This window comes from Hyperoodon ampullatus (genome assembly GCF_949752795.1).
Source record: "Hyperoodon ampullatus genome assembly, chromosome: 18".
NCBI lineage: Eukaryota > Metazoa > Chordata > Mammalia > Artiodactyla > Ziphiidae > Hyperoodon > Hyperoodon ampullatus.
The window spans coordinates 51713229-51735936 of NC_136931.1; the positions used below are offsets into that span (position 1 = coordinate 51713229).

The following is a 22708-nucleotide window of genomic DNA, read 5'->3' on the forward strand; positions in this document are numbered from 1 at the left end:
TCTGTCCCCCTTCCCAGCAGCCCGGAAGTGGAGGGGGGACAACAGGTCCAACAGCTCTCGAGGGAGGAGGGAGCGACCAGCTTTGCCCCGCCCGCAGCCGCAGCATCCGGCCATCCCGGCCCCACTCTCGGAAAGCCCAGCATGACGACCCCCCAACTCTGCCTCCAGCGCCCCCATTCCTCCCCCCTGGAGGGCCAGGCGCCTTGGTTACCTATGTATAATGTTCAGACCCTGGGAATCCTGAAAGGAAGAGGGGAATGGAGCTAGGGGCCTCTCCCCTCTAATGAGCCCTTTAGAAGGGCCCCGACCGGTTTGGGGAGCTGGGCAAGGGGAGGGGGGTGCCCTGAGCTGAGTCAGAGACGCGCCCAGAGACAGGGGGAAGTATGTTCCCCCCACCACCACTTTGCTATGGGTGGAGGGCAGAGGTTAAAGGTCTCAGCCAGACCCTTTCCTCTCTGGGCAAAAACAGGAAAATAACTGGTCTGTGAGAAAGGATCACTGGATATCAGGAGCTATGTGTATAAAGTATAAACATTTTACACGCATTAATTTATTTCATCCTTACAGCAGCCTACAGTAGAGAAAGGGATTACTATCTCCATTTTATAGTTAGGAAACTGAGGCTGAGGGGGGCAAGTGTCCGCAAAGTCTACACATGTTGTTAATGTTAACACCATATTTGTTCTCTCCAAGGTCCATGGTCTTTACCATTAGGCATCCTGTCACTCAAGCCAGGAAGCGCCTCAGAGCTCATTTCAAATGATACTAACAGTAATAGTGAACACGGATAGGAAGTCTGCTGTGCAGGCAGTGTACCAAACACTTCATACATATGGACTCATGGGATCATCACAACACCCTATTATTATTACTATTATTCCCATTTTACAAATGAGGAAACTGAGGCTTGGAGAAGTGAAGTACCTTATTCTGGGTCTCATGGGACACGTGGTTTAAACTCAAGACTGTTCTAATGCAAGGAGCTGAAGAACCCTGCCCCAGATATCTGTTTGCTTCTATCTTATGAGTTAGAAAATCTCCTTCCAGGCTCCCAGGACCTTTACGCTGCCTTGCTCCCTGGCCTATCCAGGGACCAGAACTAACCACAGGCATCTCAGCCCAGAAACCCATTGGGTCCCCCAGAAAACAAAAGTCAGATTCACAGGGAAAAAAATATATTTTTTTAATTTAAGAAGCTTGAGAGGCTGGTAAGGGAGGGGAAGATAAGAGAGGCTCTGGTGATGGCACTGCTCCCCGCACCCCACCTAGTGCACTATTAACTGGATATGAGCACCTGAGAGTCAGGAAGGGGGGCTCTGGATCCCACAGCGCATGTTAGCTGGAACAGCAAAGTCTGAAAGGAAGAAGCTAAGGGTGAAACCAAGGGGCCCAGGCAGACCCTCCCGCTCTCTCTATGCCCCACTGGGGCCCCAGAAATCCTAATAGTCCTTCTTTGGGAAACTAGAGTTCTGGCCCTGAGGCCCCTCCATCCCTCAGACCCAGGAGTCCAGATCCCCAGCACGTTCTCCCTCAGACCCAGGAATCCAGACCTCAGCACCCTCCTCCCCACCAACTGCTCACCTATCTGCTGAGGTTTGGGCAAGTTCAGTTTGCTCATGACCTTGACAAACTCCTCACAGCTGAGGGTGAGCCGAGGGTTTAGAGTCCGCTCCTCCTCCACAGTGGATACTGTGAGTCCTAGTGGCCAAGAGAGGGGGAGGAATGTTGAGCTGTCCAGTGCCTTGGGCCTCCCAGAACTACATTTCCCAGGAGGCCTCAGGGTGCCTTTCTGGCTCAGGACTAACAGATTGCTTTCCTTCCTCAATGGGCACTGTGGGAAATGTAGTTTCCCACAGTTCCCTAAGTTCTATTAGGAAAGCCTATGCCTTCCGGATTCTAGGCATTGTAGTTTCTACATCCACACTCACTACACCTAAGCACTTGATCTTTCTGGCCAGAGGAGTTCCTGGGAATTGTAGTCTGCAAGCCACAGGAGTTTGGTGTTCCCTCTCAAATAGTAAGTTATGTAAATCCCACACCTCCTCCAGGAAGCCCTCACCATGGTAATCATGAGCAGGGTAGATCAGACAGTCTCCTGGAAGTGTGAAGATCTTTTCATGAACTGAGTGGTACAAGGTCTTAGCACAGCCTGGGGAGGGAAAACTCAGAGGTCAGTGGAGCAACAGGATGAAAGAAGCTCCCAAATCCCTTCCCTTCAGGAAAAGGATGAGAGGATAAAAATCACTGTAGCTAAACCGTCTCCCTCATTTTCTGCCAGTAGCCCTTTGACTGGGTAGAGAAGGAGAGGGAAGGGCATTCTAGGCAGGTGGAACAGCATATGCAAAGAATTGGGAAATGGTGAGAATTCAGCATGACTGTAAACAAGGTTGGGATATGACCCTGAAGCACCAAATTCCCTCACTCTGGGGATGCCAAGAAAGGATTCTGGGCAGGGAAAGTGGATGGGAAGGTAAGAAACTGAAGACATGAGGCCAAAGAGGAGGATAGAGCCATGGTTCTGACAAGAAGCTCTGAGTCCTAAGTTGGGACAGGGACAAACCTCTCTGGAACGTTCTGCCACCTTTCCTTTCAGCCTAAATCTTTCGATCTCATGACTGTGTTGGGGATGGATAAATGGAAGATTAGGAGCCTCAGAGAGAAAATGATAGAGACCAAGATGGAGAGATAAGGAAAGAGGAAGAAAGAGGCAGCCTGGGGATCTGGTTACCATCGGCCAGCTCAGCTCGCTGTGCCTCTGTCTCTTCTCTCTTGTCCAGCCTCGCTGGCCTCCTGCAAGGCAGCTAAATCCTCCCAATCTAGTGTCCACCTCACATTCACACACATACTCAAATCTCATACCCTGATGTGAAAGTAAACACCCTTCCCGCAGAGAAACCCCTTAATCTAATTGTCCCCAGCAGCTATACCCCAAATGTAACACCACCTCCTAGCAATTAAACCACTGAATCTAGCAACCTTCTAGCAGCTAAATTGCCAAATCTAACTTCCCCCAGCAGCTAACCCCTGAATCAAACTCCACACCCATCCCCGCACCAGCTAAACCCCTTATGGGGGGTTAAAAATATGCCCATGAACACTTTGAAACTCTTCTCTTGAAAATGTGACACATAATTCTCCTTGCCTTGACTTAGTGGTCTGGACTAAGTGACTTGCATCTAATAAATAGGATATGGCAGAAATAACAGAGTTTAACTTCTGAGACAAGCTCATTAAAAAAAAAAAAATTAGGTCTTCTGTCTGTCTGTCTCTCTGATTGTTCCCTCTGGGAGAATCCAGCTGCCATGTCATGAAGACACTCAAGCAGCCCTGTGGAGAAGTCTGCATTGTGAGGAACTGAGGCCTCCTGCCAACAACCAGCAAGAGCTCACTGGCCACGTCAGTGAGCCACCTTGGAAGTAGATCCTCCAGCCCCAGTCAAGTCTTCAGTCAGCCCTGGCCAGCAGCTTGGTTGCAACCTCACACAAGACCCTGAGCAAGAACCATCCAGTTAAGCTTCTCCCAGAGTCCTAACTCTCAAAACCTGTGTGAGATGATGTTAATCATTGTTTTAAGCCACTAAGTTCTGGGGTGATTTGCTTTACAGCAATAGATAACTAACACACACTCTTGACTCTAACTGTCCCCCAACCACTAACCTCTGAACCCAACTCTCCTCCACTCCAGCACTAAACTCCTTGAATCTAATCCTGACCCCCTAAAAGTCTAACATTCATCCGTTCATTCTTGCAACTGACACTTAAAACCCTGGCACCCACATAACCATACTGAGATCTCGGGCTGGGGAAAGGGGCCTGTGACCTTGCTGGAAGTCTGTCCGCCCACACCCTCGGATAAGCAGGGCATCTCCAGTGAAGGCCATGCTGTGGTCATCCAAGACGAAGGTGACACAGCCTGGGGTGTGGCCCGGGCTGGCCCGGGTCTCCAAGGCCTGGGAAGAGAAGGAGAGTACAAAGAGTCACCAGTAAGGCTATGGCTTTACTCTCATGGTGAAACTGGCCTCAGAAGACTCCCACCCCATCCCATCCCAGGGTCACACCTAGATAACCTCTTTTTTTTTTTTTTTTTTTTGCTATATCGGAGCACAGGCTCCGGATGCGCAGGCCCAGCGGCCATGGCTCACGGGCCCAACCGCTCCGCGGCATGTAGGATCTTCCCGGACCGGGGCACGAACCCGTGTCCCCTGCATCGGCAGGCGGGCTCTCAACCACTGCGCCACCAGGGAAGCCCCTAGATAACCTCTTTTTGATAAAAAAAAATACTGAAGTTAGATCCCGGACTTAAACCTCACTCCAGAGTAAACTCCCCAAAAATTAAAAATTTAAAGCAAGAAAATAAAATCATAAAACAGTGACAACAACGAAAATACAAATAAATATATGATCTCTGGTTAGAGAAGAACATCCATCCCAAAAGTCATAAATCATTAAGGGAAAGATCAATGGTTTGAATTTAAATAAATTTGATGTTTCTGAATGGCAACAACATCATAAACAAAATTTAAAGGGAATCAACATGGCGGCAAAATATATTTGTAACACAAATACACCACATAGTAGTCAGTGTACTTCATGTACAAACAGATCTTATAAATCCATAAGAAAAAGATAAGCACACTAATATAAATATGGAATACTAAAGAGTCATTTAAAATTGTCATTGAAATAAAATTCAATGATGCTATACACAAACATTTAATGGCAGGAAAAGATATTTACTATCCCGTAAGTGCAAAAAACAGGTTACAAAGCAACTTATACAATGTCATCTCTTAAAAAAAATTTACTCATTAACTCAAAATATTTTTTTTCTTTAGGCTTTTCCTATATTATCTTTTTTTTACAGTAAACATGTCATTTTATTTACTTATGTATTTCTAAAACACGTCATTTTATAATCAAAAATAAATCACAAAATGCACGATAAACGAAAGATCTAAACATAGAAAACCCAAAAAATTCTAGAAGGAAATATAGAAGAATATATATATTTATATATATGGCATGGGTATTGGCCAGTCAGAAGGACGTCAGTTGTAAACAACCAGTAGTTAGAGTATATACAGTTGACCTTTGAGTAACACGGGTTTGAACTGTGCAAGTCCACATATAGATGGATTTTTTTCAGTAGTAAATACTACAGTACTACATGATCTGGTTTGGTGAATCTGTGGATGAAGAGGAACCGCAGATAGAAGGACCAACTGGAAGATATACCCCAATTTTTTTTTTTTTTTCCTGCGGTACGCGGGCCTCTCACTGTTGTGGCCTCTCCCGTTGCGGAGCGCAGGCTCCGGACGCGCAGGCTCAGCGGCCATGGCTCACGGGCCCAGCCGCTCCGCGGCATGTGGGATCTTCCTGGACTGGGGCACGAACCCGCGTCCCCTGCATCGGCAGGCGGACTCTCAACCACTGCCCCACCAGGGAAGCCCATACCCCAATTTTTGAATGTGGGGAGGGTCAGTGCCCCTAACTTCCTAGGTTGTTCAAGGGTCAATGGTATATGGTATATATAATTGTCTTATGTGTATAAATTGAACAAAATTTTAATATCAATTGAACACAATCCAGCTTGCCACATAGATCAAGATCCCCTAGGCCCTTAGTGACTGAGTCTGTGTCTCAGGTGGCTTTGCTGATGATCAGCCTCCCTGTTTATCTTTCCCTTCTCTGGAATATATAGAATTTACTCCTCTATCAACCCCCATAATCCTGCCTATCTCAGGCCTCTCCTGCTTGGGCCAACTGATAGCCTCCTCCCTGGCCTACCAGCCTCTAATCCACCTCCTACATGACCCTGAGGGCGGTTTTCTATCACCCAGATCCAATTTTGTCCCTCTCTGCTCAAAACCCTTCCCCAGCTTCCACTGCCCCCAGGGCAGAGGTCCAGCTCCTCAGCCCCTGCTCTGGTGCCTGCTCACTTTTCCAGCCCCATGTCCTATACCATCCTCCTTTCCCCAGCTACTCCGAACCCCAGAGTCATTTCCAGAAAATAGCACACTTCTCCACACCTCTTTGCCCCTGCAATTTCCTCTTCTCCCATCAGTCCGATCTACGTACTCTTTAGAAGCCTGGCATTGATTACTCTTTTTCCTGTACCAGGCTCTCTTCTAAGCACTTTACATGACTGAACTCATTCAGGCCACACACATCCTTATGAGGTAAGTACCTCTCCTGGCCCCATTCTATAGATGAGGAAACTGAGGCACAGGATGAGAATGAACAAACTATAACTGTATGCAACAATATGGATGACTCTCACAGACATAGCCATGAGCAAAAAAAAAAAGTGGGCTAGACATAAAGAGTGGAGTGGGGAGGAGTGGGATAAAGTGGGAAATCTCAGTGTGCCTGGTACACAGGAAGGGTAAGTGGTATTTCATGAAGCTGAGGTTTCAGTGCTGAATCCAGATGTAAAATATTTCTCTCTTGGTGAGGGCACATGGGTTAGTGGTTAGGAGCAGTCTCTGGAGCCGGGTGACATAGGTTCTAATTTTGGCTCTGCTATTACTAGCTGTGTGACCTTGGGCAAGTTACTTCACCTCTCTGGGCTTCTCTGCTCATTTGTAAAATGGGCATAATAATTGTCCCCTCTTCATAGGGCTATTATAAAGATTAAATTATTTCATGCATGTAAAGCATTTTAAAAATGCCCAGGGAATTCCCTGGCAGTCCAGTGGTTAGGACTCCAAGCTCTCACTGCCATAGGCCCAGGTTCGATCCCTGGTCAGGGAACTAAGATCCCATGAGCTGCGTAATGCGGCCAAAAAGAAAAAAAAAAAAAAAAAAGCCCAACACAATAATTGCTATATTATAAAAATAATAATGTTTTAAAATTCTAAAAACACTGATCTAGTGGAACCACCAGGTCCCCTGGGTTCAATTCCTTGCTCAGCCACTATCTCAGTATAACTTTTGGGCAAGTCACTTTCCCTCTCTGCACTCCCTTCTCTGTAAAATGGTGAAAATGTTCTGATCTCACTATGTGGTTAGGAAGGTTTAATGAGATCTATTTGTCAGAAAAGACACAGTGGAGGCTCAAGAACCAGGTTCAGCCATAGCAATGTTTTGTTTGGACTGCTCAGTAGTTATTAAAAGTCTGTATTTGTTGTTTACCCTTAACATTTGGAAGATTTTTCAAAAATGTATATTTGCAGCTTCTAATTAAAAAAAAAAAGAAAAGGCTTTACAGTGAACAGACTACATTCCCAAGCATGAATAATCAACTTGAATTATGTAGTGGGTGTCCTCCATAATTGGGGCACACACCCCAACACTAGCCACAGGTCCCACCTCTCCCTGCTGCCAGGAAGTGATATTTGATTTTGAAAATTTTGTGGGATATATGCTGAGAAAATGCACTTTCTTACAATGCTAAGTGAGAAACAAAACACTCAGTATTTGTTAACTATTATTAAGTTATTTATTATTATTATCATCCAATACAGAAATATCTGCAATCTACTTCAGTTAACAGCAAAGAGAAGTTTTCAAAGAACAAGTTAAATAACACCAGGAGGAAACAACCAGACACATCCAGAAAGTGGACTATTCTGCAAGACAACAGGCTTGGAGCTTCAAAAGTCAATGTCATGGGGCAGAAGGGGTATGAAACTGTTCTAGATTAAAAGAGACTAAATAGACCTAATAGCCAAATGCCATGTGTGAACCTTGATGGGGTCCTGGTTCATATAAACAGCTGTAAAAATGATTCCTAAGCACTTGGAGAAATTTGAACATGGGCTGGATTTCAGAACTATTTAAGAATTATTGTCTGTGTCGCTAGATGTGACAAAAATTTTGTAAAAAGAATGGTTCTCCAAGTGGTGTAGTCGAGGGAACCCCGAGGGTCTGCAAGATCAAAACTATTTTCATAATAGTGTGAAGAGGTCTTTTGCCCTTTCTCATTCTCATTCTCCAAGAGTTCAGTGCAGTTTTCCCAGAAGCTCCATGACTTGTGATGATATCATTGCTCTGACAGCTGATGGAATGTGTGTTTGTGTATCCTTGTGTTTTAAAAAAAGTCTCAGTTTCAACTTCTGATACAGTAAATACGTTTTGCATATCTAAATACTTATTATTTATTATTATTTTTTTTTTTAGCTCACCGCGCAGCTTGTAGTATCTTAGTTCTCTGACCAGGGATTGAAACCAGGCCCTCCACAGTGAAAGCACAGAGTCCTAACCACTGGATCACCAGGGAATTTCCCATTTCTTTTAAAAATTGAGATATAATTGACATGTAACTAATACAGTAAATATTGCTTGATTGAACCCAGGTAAACAAAAGCTTTTTAGGGCCCTCCATAATTTTTAAGAGGGTTAAGGAATCCTGGGGACCTGGGATTAGTATCTTGAGCAGCACCCCCTCTATATCGCTATATTTAACAGGCAACATTAACTTTCAGAATCCGCCAACCCTTACGGGAGCTAGAATGTTCAAATCTCAATCATTGCTTATTAAAACAGTAAATCCATTCTACAGTGAAACCATACAAATTTGGCTCACTGTGAATATAAAATGTACAACCAGTTCAAAAAGCTGTCTGGGGCTTCCTTGGTGGCACAGTGGTTAAAAATCCACCTGCCAATGCAGGGGACACGGGTTCGAGCCCTGGTCCGGGAAGGTCCCACATGCTGCGGAGTGGCTGGGCCCGTGAGCCATGGCCGCTGAGCCTGCGCATCCGGAGCCTGTGCTCCGCAACGGGAGAGGCCACAACAGTGAGAGGCCTGCGTACCGCAAAAAAAAAAAAAAAGGAGAATGGATATAAATTGTCATCAATTCACACAGTGAAATGCTCTACGTCAGGGGTTGGCAAACTATGGTCGGTGCACCAAATTTGGCCTGCCATCTGCTTTTATAAGAATGACATTTCATGCCACATGAAAATTATTGAAATTAAATTTTCAGGGGCCATAAATAAAGTTTTACTGGAGCCCAGCCATGCTTATTCATGCATGCATTGTCTGTAGATGCTTTCACACCAACAGGAAAATTAAGTAGTTACAACAGGGACCATATGGCCTGCAAAACTGAAAATATTTACCATCTGGTCCTTTACAGAAAAAGTTGGCCAACCACTGCTATATAGCAAAAAAGGAAAGAACTACAATTATCTACAATAGTAGGTAGAGTGAAAGAAGCAGACATAAGAGTACACACTGGTTTCTGTTTATAAGGTCCAGAACAGGCAGAACTAATCTATGATTAAATAAGTCAGAAGAACGGTCCCTTGGTGGGGCTGTCAATGGCCAGGAAGAGGGACAAGGAAGACTTCTGGGGCTATGGGCATGTTCTGGATCTGGATCTGGGCGGTGGATACTCAAGTATAGACATATGTTAAAATTTACCAAGCTGTACATGTGCAATATGTGCCCCTTTTACTGTATAATATGCATGTTACAATTCAAATTTTTTAAGTGGGAGGAGGAAAATGAGAGGGAAAAATAGTGCCCATCTCCAAACGTTTATAAAGAACTCGGATGAAAACCAAACAAAATGCTGAACAATCATAAAGACAGATAATAACTAGTGGTAACAAGGATATAGAGGGACTGGAAGCCTCACACAACTGGTTATGGGAACATAAAAGGGTATAGCCGCCGCTTTGGATAACAGTTTTGTTTTGTTTTGTTTTGTTTTTTGCGGTACACGGGCCTCTCACTGTTGTGGCCTCTCCCGTTGCGGAGCACAGGCTCCGGACACGCAGGCTCAGTGGCCATGGCTCACGGGCCCAGCCGCTCCACGGCATGTGGAATCCTCCCAGACCGGGGCACGAACCCGTGTCCCCTGCATCGGCAGGCGGACTCTCAACCACTGCGCCAACAGGGAAGCCCCCTGGATAACAGTTTTTGATAGCAGTGTGGCAGTTCCTCAAATTGTTAAATAGAGTTATCATATGATCCAGTAATTCCATCCTAAGTATATACCCAAGAGAGATGAAAACATACATCCACACAAAAACGTGCACATGAATATTCATAGTGGCATAATTCATAACAGCCAAAAGTGGAAGCAATTCAAACGTCCATCCACTGATGAATGAATAAATAAAATGTGATATATCCATACAACGGAGTACTATTCAGCAATAAAAAGAAATGAAACACTGATACATGTTACAACATGGATGAACTTTGAAAACATTATGGTCAGTGGCAAAAGCCAGTCACAAAGACCACATATAGTATGATACCATATTTCTATGCAATGTACAGAATAGGCAAATCTATAGAGACAGAGAGTAGGTTAGTGGTTAGTAGAGTGAAAGAGGGGCACACTGGGGTGGCACCTGAGGGGTGTGGGGTTTCTTTCTGGAGTGATGAAAATATTCTAAAATGAATTGTGATGATGGATGTACAAATCTGAATATACTAAGTCACTGAATAGTAAGTACACTTTAAATGGGTGAGCTGGATGGTTTGTGAATTATACCAATTAAGCTGTTTAAAAAAACCAAGCAGGGACTTCTCTGGTGGCACAGTGGTTAAGAATCCACCTGCCAATGCAGGGGACACGGGTTCAAGCCCTGGTCCAGGAAGATCCCACATGCTGCAGAGCAGCTAAGCCCGTGCACCACAATTACTGGGCCTGTGCTCTAGAGCCCGCGAGCCACAACTACTGAGCCCACGTGCTGCAGCTACTGAAGCCCACACACCTAGAGCCTGTGCTCCGCAACAAGAGAAGCCCCCGCTCGACGCCATAAGAGAAAGCCCACGCGCAGCAACGAAGACCCAAAGACCCAATGCAGCCAAAAATAAATAAATAAATTTTAAAATAAATAAATAAATAAATAAATAAATAACCCAAACACTAAAGCTAAAACTTCCACAGCTAAGCCCTTCCATGTTGATTCACTGAAAACATCACTCATCTAGTTTAACAAAGGGCTCTTCTTGACACAAAACTCCAACCATTTCTAACACCTCTAAGGCTTCTCAACCCAAGAAATGCTTGTTAGCACCTGCTTATTATGTACAGTGTACCTAAATGTACAATGCATTTTCTTTTTCACCTGCTTCCAGAAAAAGGTTTGAAATAAAGAGGCTGTAACCAGTGGAGCTAAACCCTCTGATCCCACCCACAGCCTTTATTTCCCCAAACCATCTGACTCAGTTTAACTGGCCTCGTTTAGCAAAACCCTCTCACTTGGAGGCCAAGTCCAAGTGACATTCTGTCCCCAAAGCCAGCCAAACTCTCTAAGTCTTTAGCAACTTTGATCAGAAAAAAGTCCTGCCAGCGGTTTCCCCTCCCTCTGAGGGCAACCTTAGCACCCTCCTCACCCATCGTATTGCCCTGGGTTGAACTTCTGGCCAGAAACCTGCTGATTCTGCTTGGGGCAAAGAAAGGAGAGGAGGTAGGCACCTTCAGACCATTCCTGTGTGAGGCAATAGCAGGGCTGGGGTTAGGGTGAGGCAAGCAGGCTCCTATAGGGAGCAACATTTAAGGAGGCGCCCACTCGAAGGTGCCAGCCCTGCCTTTGCACCACCCTGAGAATGAGCGCCTCCTTAAATGTTGCACCCTGGATTCCTCTCTTGCCTCACCCTAGTCCCGGCTCTGGGCAACTGCATGTGCCTTCCTCCAACAGTGGCTCTGGGAAGATAGGGCTGGGTCTCTCCCTCAGCCATGACCTTGTAATTCCAGCTCCCAGTCAAATTTTATGAGACTCCAGGCCAAAGAAGTTGCCCCTAGGTTATAGGAAACGCCATAGATGTTGTTGACTTAAGGGGATGGGCCAGAGACACACCTGCCCAGAGCCTCTAGGCTCAGTTTTTCACCTGGGTTTATGGCGCCCTTCTCCCTGAGACAGAAACTCAGGGATCAGGAGCCCAGGCCTGGGGCCGCTCCTACCCCAGGAATCAGGAGTCCAGGCCCCCAAGCCCCTCTTCCCTTTAGTCCAAAAACTCCAGGCCACCACCCTCTCGGGGACCCAGCATCCAACTCACGAAGCGCCCGAAGTGGATGCGGTCTCCATCTTCAATGTGCATGTCAGCCTGGGCCCCACTAAGGCGGGAGATGACAGACTGGCAGCCCGGGAGTAGGGATCGGAGCAGCCCGGAGCCGGTAATGTGGTCCGCATGGCAGTGGGTATTCACTGGGAGAGAGAGGAGAGCCAGGTCCAGGAGGGCACAGAGAGGACGCAGGATTCCCAGCCCCCAGCCCCCTCCTCGCTCAGACCCAGGAGTCCCGGTCCTAGCTTCCCACTCCACGCTACAGTCCCACGCCCTCAGGCCCAGGAGCCCGGACCCCAAACGGACCAGCATACAGCAGCTGTAGCCCCAGTTCCTTGACCAACTGGGCATCCCGATGCGCTGTCTCCAGAACCGGGTCGATCAGAATGGCCTCTCTGGACTCTCTGTCACCCAGGAGGTAAGTGTAGGTGCAGCTCTTGGGCTCAAACATCTGGAAAGAGGGTGGGGACAGGTGAGAGCACAGATTCAGACCCCCCCTTACTGTGGACCCAGGAGTCCAGGCCTCAACTCGATTCTCTTCCTAAGATCCAGAAGCAGAAGCCCCTGCCCCCCCCTTTTTTTTACTTAATGGGTTTATATTTAATATAGTACTTCTCACCATGGAGATGTTACCCATTAATATAAAAATTTTCTTGTTTTTGTTAAACATTAAATCTCTTCTCCATTTCAATGTCAATATAAAGTATTATTTTACATTAAATCTTTTCTCCATTTCAACGTTAGATACAACAAATACATTTTCTAAACTTTTTCCCCCACCAAGAGATAAGTTTTAATTTTTGACCAACTGTATTTAATATCTAGGTACAATATTAACTTGGGAGATAACGAAACAAAAATCTATTAAAAATATGGAGAAAAGACTCCTCAGTGTTGCAGAAGGCAGTGATTATAACTAAACAGTGGCAATTTCCTAGGATTCTGGGCAAGAGTTTTCTTCTTCCTATTGAGAATTCTTAAACTATGAAATATTACTTTTGCAAAGTTCAGCCTTCCCACTTCTTTGACCTTCTTTCTAACTAGCAAATGCAAATTACAGACGGCATTTTTCAGTGCATTATTTGTTGTGAAGAAAACGTTTTGTTTTCCATTTAATATAGTACATCAATTTGTTCCTATTTATAGGGAAACCAAGACTATGAAACTACCCTATTTACTGTTTCTTGGGAACTTTCAGACACCAAAACTCAGTCCTGAACCTCAACAGCACAAAGGTTTTCAGGGCAAGGTTTGATTCAGGAGGTCCATCAAAGTCAGATCTGTCCATTTCTCCTTCGTGCATATACCCCCAAACAAGCACAAATGCCTGTAATACTGAGAACGAGAGCGATTGCATCTCTGGCTTCTACTGCTTCAACAGGCAGCACCAAAAGCAATGAAAAGAGGACTAGGAACAATTGTGTTGAAACTAAGATCATGATGTTGAGATCTTGAGGTGACTGGTTCTTAAAGGCTGAAGGTTTCAAAGAAAGCGGTATTTGTTTAATCCTATCAGTTCAGGATGCTGAGGCTTAAGAGGTTCCACGTGACAGCGCCTTCCAAGTTAGCAGCCATTACAGAATCCCCCTGCCCGGAGTCAGGAGTCTGGGACCCCAGCACCTTACTCCGTCGGAACCAATGAGTCCCAACTTTCATCCATGCCCAAACCTGGGTCCCCGTCATCCTCTTCTGTAATGGAAGCAAGAGTCCAGCCCGAAGCCCAGATCGGGGTCCCAGATCTGGGACCCAGATCACTCCTCTTTAAAGGACGCAAGAGTCTAGCCCTACACCCCTTTCCAGGCGCCAGGGCCCAGGTATCTCTCCGGATTTAAAGGACCCAGGAGTTCCGCCCCTGCCGCCACCCAGGATCCAGTAATCTCGCTCCCCGGTCCAGCCACTGCGAACCTGCCGTAGGAGGATGGGGGCTCCAGACCCGCTGTATTGACTGAGCTGCCGCCCAGCGGCCCTCAGTACAGTCCCCGCCATCGCGCCCGAGGCTGGAGACTGAGCGGTGCCAGCGGAAGCCGAACGCACCCAAGGCTGAACCCCGGAGGGCGGGGCGGGGCGTGGGCGTGGGCGGGGCCCGCCTTAAAGGGGCCACAAGTGCCTGGGGCCGAGGGCGGGTGGGAGCGGAACCAGGCTGGGGACCGATGGGAAGACTTTAGAGCCGGAGAAGACAGGAAGACCCAGAGGAACAAAGAACAATCACCTCACACCAGTCAGAATGGCCATCATTCAAAAGTCTACAAACAATGCTGGAGAGAGTGTGGAGAAAAGGGAAGCCTCCTAAAGGCTGGTGGGAATGTAAACTGGTACAGTCACTAAGGAGAACAGCATGGAGGTTCCTTAAAAAACTAAAAATACTGGGCATATATCTGGACAAAACTATAATTTGAAAAATACATGCACCCCAATGTTCACAGCAGCACTATTTACAGTAACCGGGACATGGAAGCAACCTAAATGTTCATCGATGGAGGAACAGATAAAGAAGATGTGATATATATACACAATGGAATATTACTCAGCCACAAAAAAGAATGAAATAATGCCATTTGCAGCAACATGGATGGACCTAGAGATTATCATACTAAGCGAAGGAAGTCAGACAGAGAAAGACAAATATCATATGACATCACTTATATGTGGACTCTTAAAAAATGGTACAGATGAACTTATTTACAAAACGGAGACAGACTTACAGACTTCAAAAACAAATTTATGGTTACCAAAGGGGAAAGGTGGGATGAACTTATTTACAAAACAGAGACAGACTTACAGACTTCAAAAACAAATTTATGGTTACCAAAGGGGAAAGGTGGGGGTGGGGTGGGATAAATTAGGAGTTTGGGGTTAACATACACATACTACTATATATCAAATAGATAAACAACAAGGTACTACTGCATAGCACAGGGAACTCTACTCAATATTTTGTAAAAACCTATATGGGAGAAGAACCTGAAAAGGAACGGATGTGTGCATGTGTATAACTGAATCCCTTTGCTGTGCACCTGAAACTAATACCACATTGTAAATCAACTATATTCCAATATAAAATAAAAATTATTTTTTTTAAAAACCAAAGAAACAAAGAACAGGGAGACACTCAAAGGGCGAGGGAGACACACTGGGAGAAGCACAGACTTCTCTCCCTGGAGAAGGAGAAACGCAACAAGAGACCCCAATACACTCATAGCCCCAGGGCCATTTTATAGGAAAAGCAGGTGGTTGGACCTTCATTGTTAGAAAGAAAAAAAAGTTTGGTTCAATGTCATTAGTGTCTTGAGGGGCTGTTGGTTGAGTGCCTGGTCCCAGAACAACATTTTATCCCATTAAACTTTATTTTAAGATGACTTAAGTATTTTATCAGGAATGTTTATGTCTTCCCAGGAAGAAATCATTAAAAAAAAATAATTTCTCGGGCTTCCCTGGTGGCGCAGTGGTTTAGAGTCCACCTGCCGATGCAGGGGACACGGGTTCGTGCCCCGGTCTGGGAAGATTCCATATGCCGCGGAGCAGCTGGGCCCGTGAGCCATGGCCACTAAGCCTGTGCGTCCGGAGCCTGTGCTCCGCAACGGGAGAGGCCACAACAGTGAAAGGTCCGCGTATCCAAAAAAAAAAAAAAATTAAAAAAAAAATAATAATTTTCCACGATGTCTTGTAAAATCAGGTTGGGGATCATTTGGCTTCTCTTGGAATGTGAACCTCTAAAAGTGGCTTTTGTTCATTTACACCAAGGACCTAGAGTTGAGACAATGTCTAGTCATGGGCTGTCTGAAAGCTTGCTCTTTGGAATCATATCAGTAGTGAGAATAGGGCATCCCACTCTTGTCTGGAGGATCTAAGTCACTTTGTCACAGATACAGAAGGCCAACTGTACCACACCATTTGCCAATTTTGGTATCCATGGGGGTCCCGGAACTAACCCCCTGTGGATACCAAGGGAAGACTGTGATTCTTCCTGTGTTTGGGGAGATAGCCAGTACTCCCTCTGCAGTCCTCTACCCTTAGCTACAGCAAATCAATAAAACCCAACTTTGCCAGACTTCTAGTATATTCCTGGTGGGCTTTATCAGGGGAGAGACTCAGGGAGCCACTCAGAGACAAGGAAGATGCTGAGGCTCAGTGATAACAAAGAGAGAGAGATCTGGAGAGACTTTCAGAGATACACTGGGAGATACAGAATTGAAATGGGGTGTCTGTCAAAGAAATATGGTCACTTAGATACACTCGAAGATTCTAGGAGATCGTGGAGGTGGGAAGAGATGTGGGGAGCAGGGAGCATTAGAGAGGGGAGAAATGTACAGGGAGAAGGAGAGAATCTCTCAGAACAGGAAAACACCAAGAGAGGGGAGAAACAGGCAGAAAGAAAAGCTCAGACTCAAGGAGAGAACTTGGTTCAGTTATTCCTCACATTGAGGTCTCCTGAATGTCTGGCTCAAGCTGAGCGAAACTGGAGACCCAGAGGTGAGTCCTCAGTCTGGTTGGTGGGGGAAACCAGGAAAACAGGGACTCTGAGGCACACTTTACTGTGAGGGTCCCCCAAATAAGACCTCTCCACCCTGGGGCCCATTCCTAATTGTTTCTGTAGGATTGGTAGACGCTTACTTGTCCCTTGAAGGCGTGCACACCCTCTGGGGATTTTGTAGAGTCAGCTGCGAGTTATCCTAAGAGTTAGAAACTGGCATCACCCTTCCGAAATGTGTGACCTCAGGCTCAAAACTAAACTCTTCTGGGCTTCTCTTTTCTCATCTGTAAATTGTGGTTGAAAATAGTTCCTCCCTCACTGTGAAGATCTAAGAAAAGATACACGTGGGGACTTCCCTGGCGGTCCAGTGGTTAAGACTCTGAGCTTCCACTGAAGGGGACACGGGTTCAATCCCTGGTCGGGGAACTAAGATCCCACATGCTGCACAGCCAAAAAAGAAAAAAAAAAAAAGATACACACACCCCAATGTTCATAGCAGCATTATTTACAATTGCCAAAATACGGAAGCAACCTAAGTGTCCATCACATGAATGGGTAAAGAAGAGGTGGTATATATATATATACACAATGGAGTACTACTCAGACATAAAAAAAGGAATGAAATTTTGCCATTTGCAGCAACATGGATGGACTTGGAGGGCATTATGCTAAGTGAAATAAGTCAGACAAAAAAAGACAAATACTGTATGATATCACTTATATGTGGAATCTGAAAAATACAACAAACGAGTGAACATAACAAAAAAGAAGCAGACTCACAGATATAGAGAACAAACTAGTGGGTCCAATGTGGGGAGGGAGGGCAAGATAGGGGTAAGAGCTTAAGAGGTACAAACTACTAGGTATAAAATAAGCTACAATTATATATCTTACAACAGGGGAACATAGCCAACATTTTATAATAACTATAAAGGAGTATAACCTTTATAAATTGTGAGTCACTAGATTTTACACGTGTGATTTATATAGTATTGTCAGCAACTATACTTCAATTAAAAAAAGATCCAATGAGTTCACACATGCAAAGAGTTTGGGAGAGCACCTGGCACAGAACAATTGCGCAGGTGTTGTGCTCTCAGGGAGGTGGCTATCACTATTTCATCGTCATCCATGACTCCTTCCTCCTCTTGCTACTTCCTCCCAATTCATTACTAAGCCTGATGAATTAACCTCTCCAACCAGACCACTTTTCCCTCATCACGCCCTCTGTCCCAGTCAAAGAGGCAGCAAAGCATAGATGCAAATTACATGGATTCCAGGGTCAGGCTGCAAGTGTTCAAATCCTGGCCCTGCTATTTCCTGGCTGAGTGACCTTGGATAAGTCTTAGGGCCTCATTTTTATCTCTGTACAATGGAGATGAGAGTAGCGCCTCCTCTTGAAAAACTGCTGTCAGCATTAAATGAATGAACATATATAAAACACTCAAGACAGTTTCTGACATCTATCAGATGCTGTAATTAATAACATAATTATCATATAATATAATTATCGATATCATATAATAATATAATTAATAATTTTTAATAATTACTATTATAATTAATATATAACAGCCGCCGCACTGGTTTCTGTCTTCCACTCTACCTCCCTGTAATCCATTTTCCACGCAGCAACCAGTGAACCTTTTAAAATGTCAATGAAGACACTGAAGAGTCAAAGCAAACAAATTCAACTTGTGGGTCTTGTTTAAGTACTGACTGAAACAAACCAAGTGTAATAAAAAGATTTTTATGGAATATGAGGTCTGGCATGTAGCTTCAAAATCATCTGGGAGGAGTGAGTGGGGAAATGAGCCCAAACTATCCTTCCGTATAACTCCCACGGCTCCCAGGGTTCGCCAGACCTTTTGGATTATCAGACTGAAGACCCACCCATGAGGGGGTGGTTTATGGGCACTTCACGGTCATTCCTGTACGGGGCGGGAAGGTGCACCATCACTTCCCGGGGGAAGGGTGCCAAGCAAGCCACCCCGGGCCTGGCACCAAGAGCTCCAGCGGGGAACAAGGGGGCCCGGGCACCTGGAGACCGCCGCCCTCCCGGCCCCAGGGCCGTAGCATTGGGGTGGGAGGGGCGGAGAATCCTGAATCACCCAGCGGCGAAGAGTGCCAGGCGCTGTGCAAATAACGTGACTTTTACTGGGCATCAGCTCGCTCTGAACCCGTCCCGCTCCCTCCCTCTCTCGAGGAAATTGCTAGCCTTTACTTGCCAGTGCCTTGAGGGGTAGAAGAGGCAGCGGGCTCTTGAAACTGATTCGGGAGACGGAACTCAAGCTCCGAGCGGAATTCTCGAAAAGAACGGGGACATACAAAAGGGAAGTTGTCTCAGAAATCTCTTGAGTTAGGTTTCCCCGTGTTAACTCCTGCACGTGCTTGACTCCAGTCAGCCACCGTAGGCCCTGCAAGCCTCGGCACACTTTCCTCCGGTCCCTCGGCCCGTATTGCTCACCAATTGGCTTGCCTTGCGCACCCACCCCCTCCTTCCATCCCGTCTCCCCCGCTGCAGCCTCCGCGGGCCGGACTGCGCATGCGAACTAACGCCCCCACCGGCCCGGCGGAGGAGGAGGGAATGGAAATGAGGCTGGGCCCAGCAGCTAGCGCGCGCTCCCTCCCCTGCCCTCCCATCGCAGGGCGCGCGCCGAGCGGTGCAGAGTCCGAAGGCAGCGCCGCAGTGGCCGCGGCCCCCGAGGGAGGGGCCCGGAGCCCCGCCCCCAGGGAGGGGCCGCCCGCAGGTGAGGGGGCAGCGGTCCGGGCACAGACGCCAGGGTCTTCGGGAAGTAGATTGGGGGTGCTGATCGCCAGAACTCCCGGAACGAGGGAGGGTCCTGATGCATAGGTTCCGGAGGGGCTGCATGGGCGCCTGAGCCTTGGGAGGGTGCATTGGTGCCCGAATGCCATGATCCCAAGGGGTGCGTGGAGGCTCGGACGCTTGGGACCTCGAGAGAGAAGTCCATTAGGGGTCTCTGAATCGCAACACACGAGCCACGCTCTTTCTGTGTCTTGCTCCAGGTCTCGCCTCTACCCTCCACGGCTCCAACTCCACGCAGGGGTTGAAATTTAGTGAGAAGAAGGCAGTTCACGCGGCGTCAATGGACTGAGACTAAGCCAAGAGCCGGGTAAAGCTACCTCTTCGATGTGAATCCCGCCCACTGAGCTCGTAGGCCCCTCCCCTGGGACAGAGTTGCTGAGCAACCGACTTTGGGTCTTATTAGTATAGCTCCACCCATCCCCGTCTTAGGTTCCTCGGCCGGTTCCGCCCACTCTGGACATAGGCCCCGCCTGCTCCGCGCTCTGGGGCGGCTGGGAGTTAGTTATAGAGGCCCCGCCCACTCCGCTCGAAGGCTCAAACGCTGAGGCTAAGTTCCAAATAGACTGCTTCTGGGTCGGGTTTGCATAACCCCGCCCATTGTGCCCTTAGGCTCCGCCCGCCCTCGCCTTATAGGACCCCACACTTACATAGACCCTGCTCCTAAACATACTGACCCCTGATTGTTAGGCTCTCAGCCCTTCCCCCAACAGCCTGATAAACACCGGCGTCGCCCCCTCTCCCGCCCTAGGCCCTCCCTCTAGGTTTCTGGGCCAGCAAGATGCTGGAGCGAGATGCTGAGTCTGCGGCCCGGGGCACCGATGCTAGTCCCACTGGCAAGGAGCCTGTGACCAAAGGAGAAGGTGAGGGCGGCTCCACCTGTGAGTAGGGGGCATTCTCCAGGAACGGGGGCCAAGAGAATCATATGTTGAGGGAATCTCAGGGTGAAGTTTTGAAGGCCCAGGGTGATAACCATTTCGGATCCCCAAGAACGCCAAGTTCTGGGGAATCCTCCAGGTTGTCTTGGGGGGACCCCTCATTTCTAGGGGAGATGACATGCGGGATTTCAGGGGGATCACTTGGGAAGATACTAGAAACGGACACTTTAGTAGCTTTGGGGGAAGCCTTAGCTCTGGGGTTCCAGCGAGGTAACCCTTTGGAGCCCCTTAGGATGAGGCATGGCAGGGGGTGAGAAGGAGGAACATGCCATTTGGGGAATCTCAGTATGACCCTTGAGGTGTCCAGATACACTAGAACGTCAAGGTCGAGAGGGAGCCTGGTGTAGACTCAGGGCGTTGGCTGCTTCCTGGAGCCCACCAACCCTCCTGTCCCCTAGCTCCCTACCAGGGCTCGCCGCAGAAGCCCAGCCAGTCGGTTCCAGGGCCCGCCACGTCCGCGGGGGCGCCTTCCCGACCCCGCCGGCGGCCCCCGCCCCAGCGCCCGCACCGCTGCCCCGACTGTGACAAGGCCTTCTCGTACCCGTCCAAGCTGGCCACGCACCGGTTGGCACACGGCGGCGCCCGCCCCCACCCATGCCCCGACTGCCCCAAGGCCTTCTCCTACCCCTCCAAGCTGGCAGCCCACCGCCTCACGCACAGCGGTGCCCGTCCGCACCCGTGCCCGCACTGCCCAAAGGCCTTCGGCCACCGCTCCAAGCTGGCAGCCCACCTCTGGACCCACGCGCCCGCCCGCCCCTACCCGTGCCCCGACTGCCCCAAGTCCTTCTGCTACCCCTCCAAGCTGGCGGCCCACCGCCATACGCACCATGCCACCGACGCCCGTCCCTATCCTTGCCCGCACTGCCCCAAGGCTTTTTCATTCCCCTCCAAACTGGCCGCCCATCGCCTATGTCACGACCCCCCGACGGCGCCGGGCAGCCAGGTCACCGCCCGGCATCGCTGCTCTAGCTGCGGCCAGGCGTTTGGCCAGAGACGCCTCCTACTCCTTCACCAACGCAGCCACCACCAGGCCGAGAGCCCGGGGGAGCGGGAGTGAACCCTCCCTTTGGCTCACTGGCTCCCTGTGCTGCCAGCCCCGGTCAATAAAGAGGTGGCATCTCCAAGCCAGGCTGTATGGACTTGCCTCTTCCAGGTAGCCGGAAGGGAGGTTGGCCCCCGCACTGGGCTCAGACTTAGCAGGAGGAACTCGTTTCTGGGAGGGGAAAACATCACCCACAGAGTTAGCACTGGGCCCTAAACCATGGACCTGGAAGTGTGGTTTGAAAGCCCTGGCTCTGGTTTTTCCCACCTCTTCATATGGCAAAGGTTAAACGTCTGCTAGCATCCTGTGCTGCTGAGGAGTGTAGCGAGACAGGCTCTCCTTGTTGTTGTGAGTTTAAACTAGTGCCTCCACTTTGGCCATTGAGTGTATGTATAAAAAATTTTAAATGCACGCATGCTCACGTCAACTATTCCACTTCTAGGAATTTATCCTATAGATAACCACATGAAAAAAGGTACAAGAGTAAGGATGTTCACTGCAGTGCGATGGCAGCGGCCAAAGATGGGAAACAACCCGAGTGCCCATCAATAGGGGACCAGCTAAGGAATTTACAGTACAGCCAGAGAATGGACGATGTAGCTGTCGGGGAAAAAAGTCAGCTCTACATGTACTGACATGGAAGTATTCCCAAGCTAAGCTAAATCATAAAAGCAAGAACAAGGGGTGTATACCAGTAGCGTAAAAAAAATTTTAAGGCCAAGCTTTGGAGCCAGCCCTGACCCACTAAAGAGCTGCAGGGCCTTGGACAAGCTTGTCACTTCTCTGAACTCAGATGCCTTATCTATAAAATGGGAGGGTTTTTTGTTTTTTAATTTGGCCACGCTGTGGGTTTTTAAATTTGGCTGTGGCTTGCGGGATCTTAGTTCCCTGACCAGGGATCGAACCAGGGCCTTGGAAGTGAAAGCACCAAGTCCCAACCACTGGATCGCCAGGGAATTCCCAAATGGGAGTATTATAAGGCCTTTACAAGCATCTTCTCAGGCAAAGATGGTTCCCCTCTTGGAGCCTGTTTCTCCAGCTATAAAACAAGGATGACTGAGCTAACGTTGGACTGCTCTTCGTTCTACAGATATGAATTAAGCAGGTACCGTGTGCCGGGCCCTGCACAGGGTGTTAGGAACACAGTAGTGAACCAGACAGACCTGGTCTAGCGAGGGAGGTGGACACCAACCAGGTAGTGGCAAACACAAAGTAAAGAAGCCAAGTCCACTTTGAACAACAGGTAGGGGAGCCTTGCCTCCCTTCATACCAAGAATTATTACAAAGCTGTAGTAATAGGCCGGTGGTGCTGGCTTGGGAATAGGCTAGTGGGAGGGCACTGAGAGCTCAAACAGACCTGCGCTTACGAGGTGCTAATGGGAGGCAGTCCCCACTTGTAGATAAGAGGTTGGCAACCTTTTCCTGTAAAGGGCCAGACAGTATATCTGTTTAGATTTTGCAGGC

General features: G+C 47.9%; 3 protein-coding genes across 4 annotated transcripts; 1 reads left to right on the plus strand and 2 right to left on the minus strand.

Moving 5' to 3' along the window:
• Window positions 1-1271: 1271 nt before the first annotated feature.
• Window positions 1272-13955, minus strand: ETHE1 (ETHE1 persulfide dioxygenase; the record flags this gene model as incomplete). Of its 2 annotated transcripts, XM_079724436.1 has the most annotated exons (7): window positions 1272-1354; window positions 1582-1698; window positions 2060-2149; window positions 3820-3949; window positions 11964-12112; window positions 12276-12420; window positions 13875-13955. In XM_079724436.1, 7 exons carry the CDS (start codon window positions 13953-13955, stop codon window positions 1302-1304), a joined length of 765 nt encoding a protein of 254 aa, XP_079580562.1. In that variant the 3' UTR covers window positions 1272-1301. The 2 variants fall into 2 exon arrangements, with proteins under 2 accessions (XP_079580562.1, XP_079580563.1); XM_079724437.1 differs by lacking the exons at window positions 11964-12112; window positions 12276-12420.
• On the minus strand, window positions 13244-13408 carry LOC307065978 (small integral membrane protein 30-like; the record flags this gene model as incomplete). Its single annotated transcript, XM_079723011.1, has 1 exon — window positions 13244-13408. One exon carries the CDS (start codon window positions 13406-13408, stop codon window positions 13244-13246), a length of 165 nt encoding a protein of 54 aa, XP_079579137.1.
• Window positions 13956-18985: 5030 nt separating the features above from the next.
• Window positions 18986-21292, plus strand: ZNF575 (zinc finger protein 575; the record flags this gene model as incomplete). Its single annotated transcript, XM_079724095.1, has 3 exons — window positions 18986-19190; window positions 20029-20127; window positions 20601-21292. The coding sequence occupies 3 exons, from the start codon at window positions 18986-18988 to the stop codon at window positions 21257-21259; spliced, it is 963 nt and encodes a 320-aa protein (XP_079580221.1). The 3' UTR covers window positions 21260-21292.
• Between the last annotated feature and the right edge of the window lie 1416 nt (window positions 21293-22708).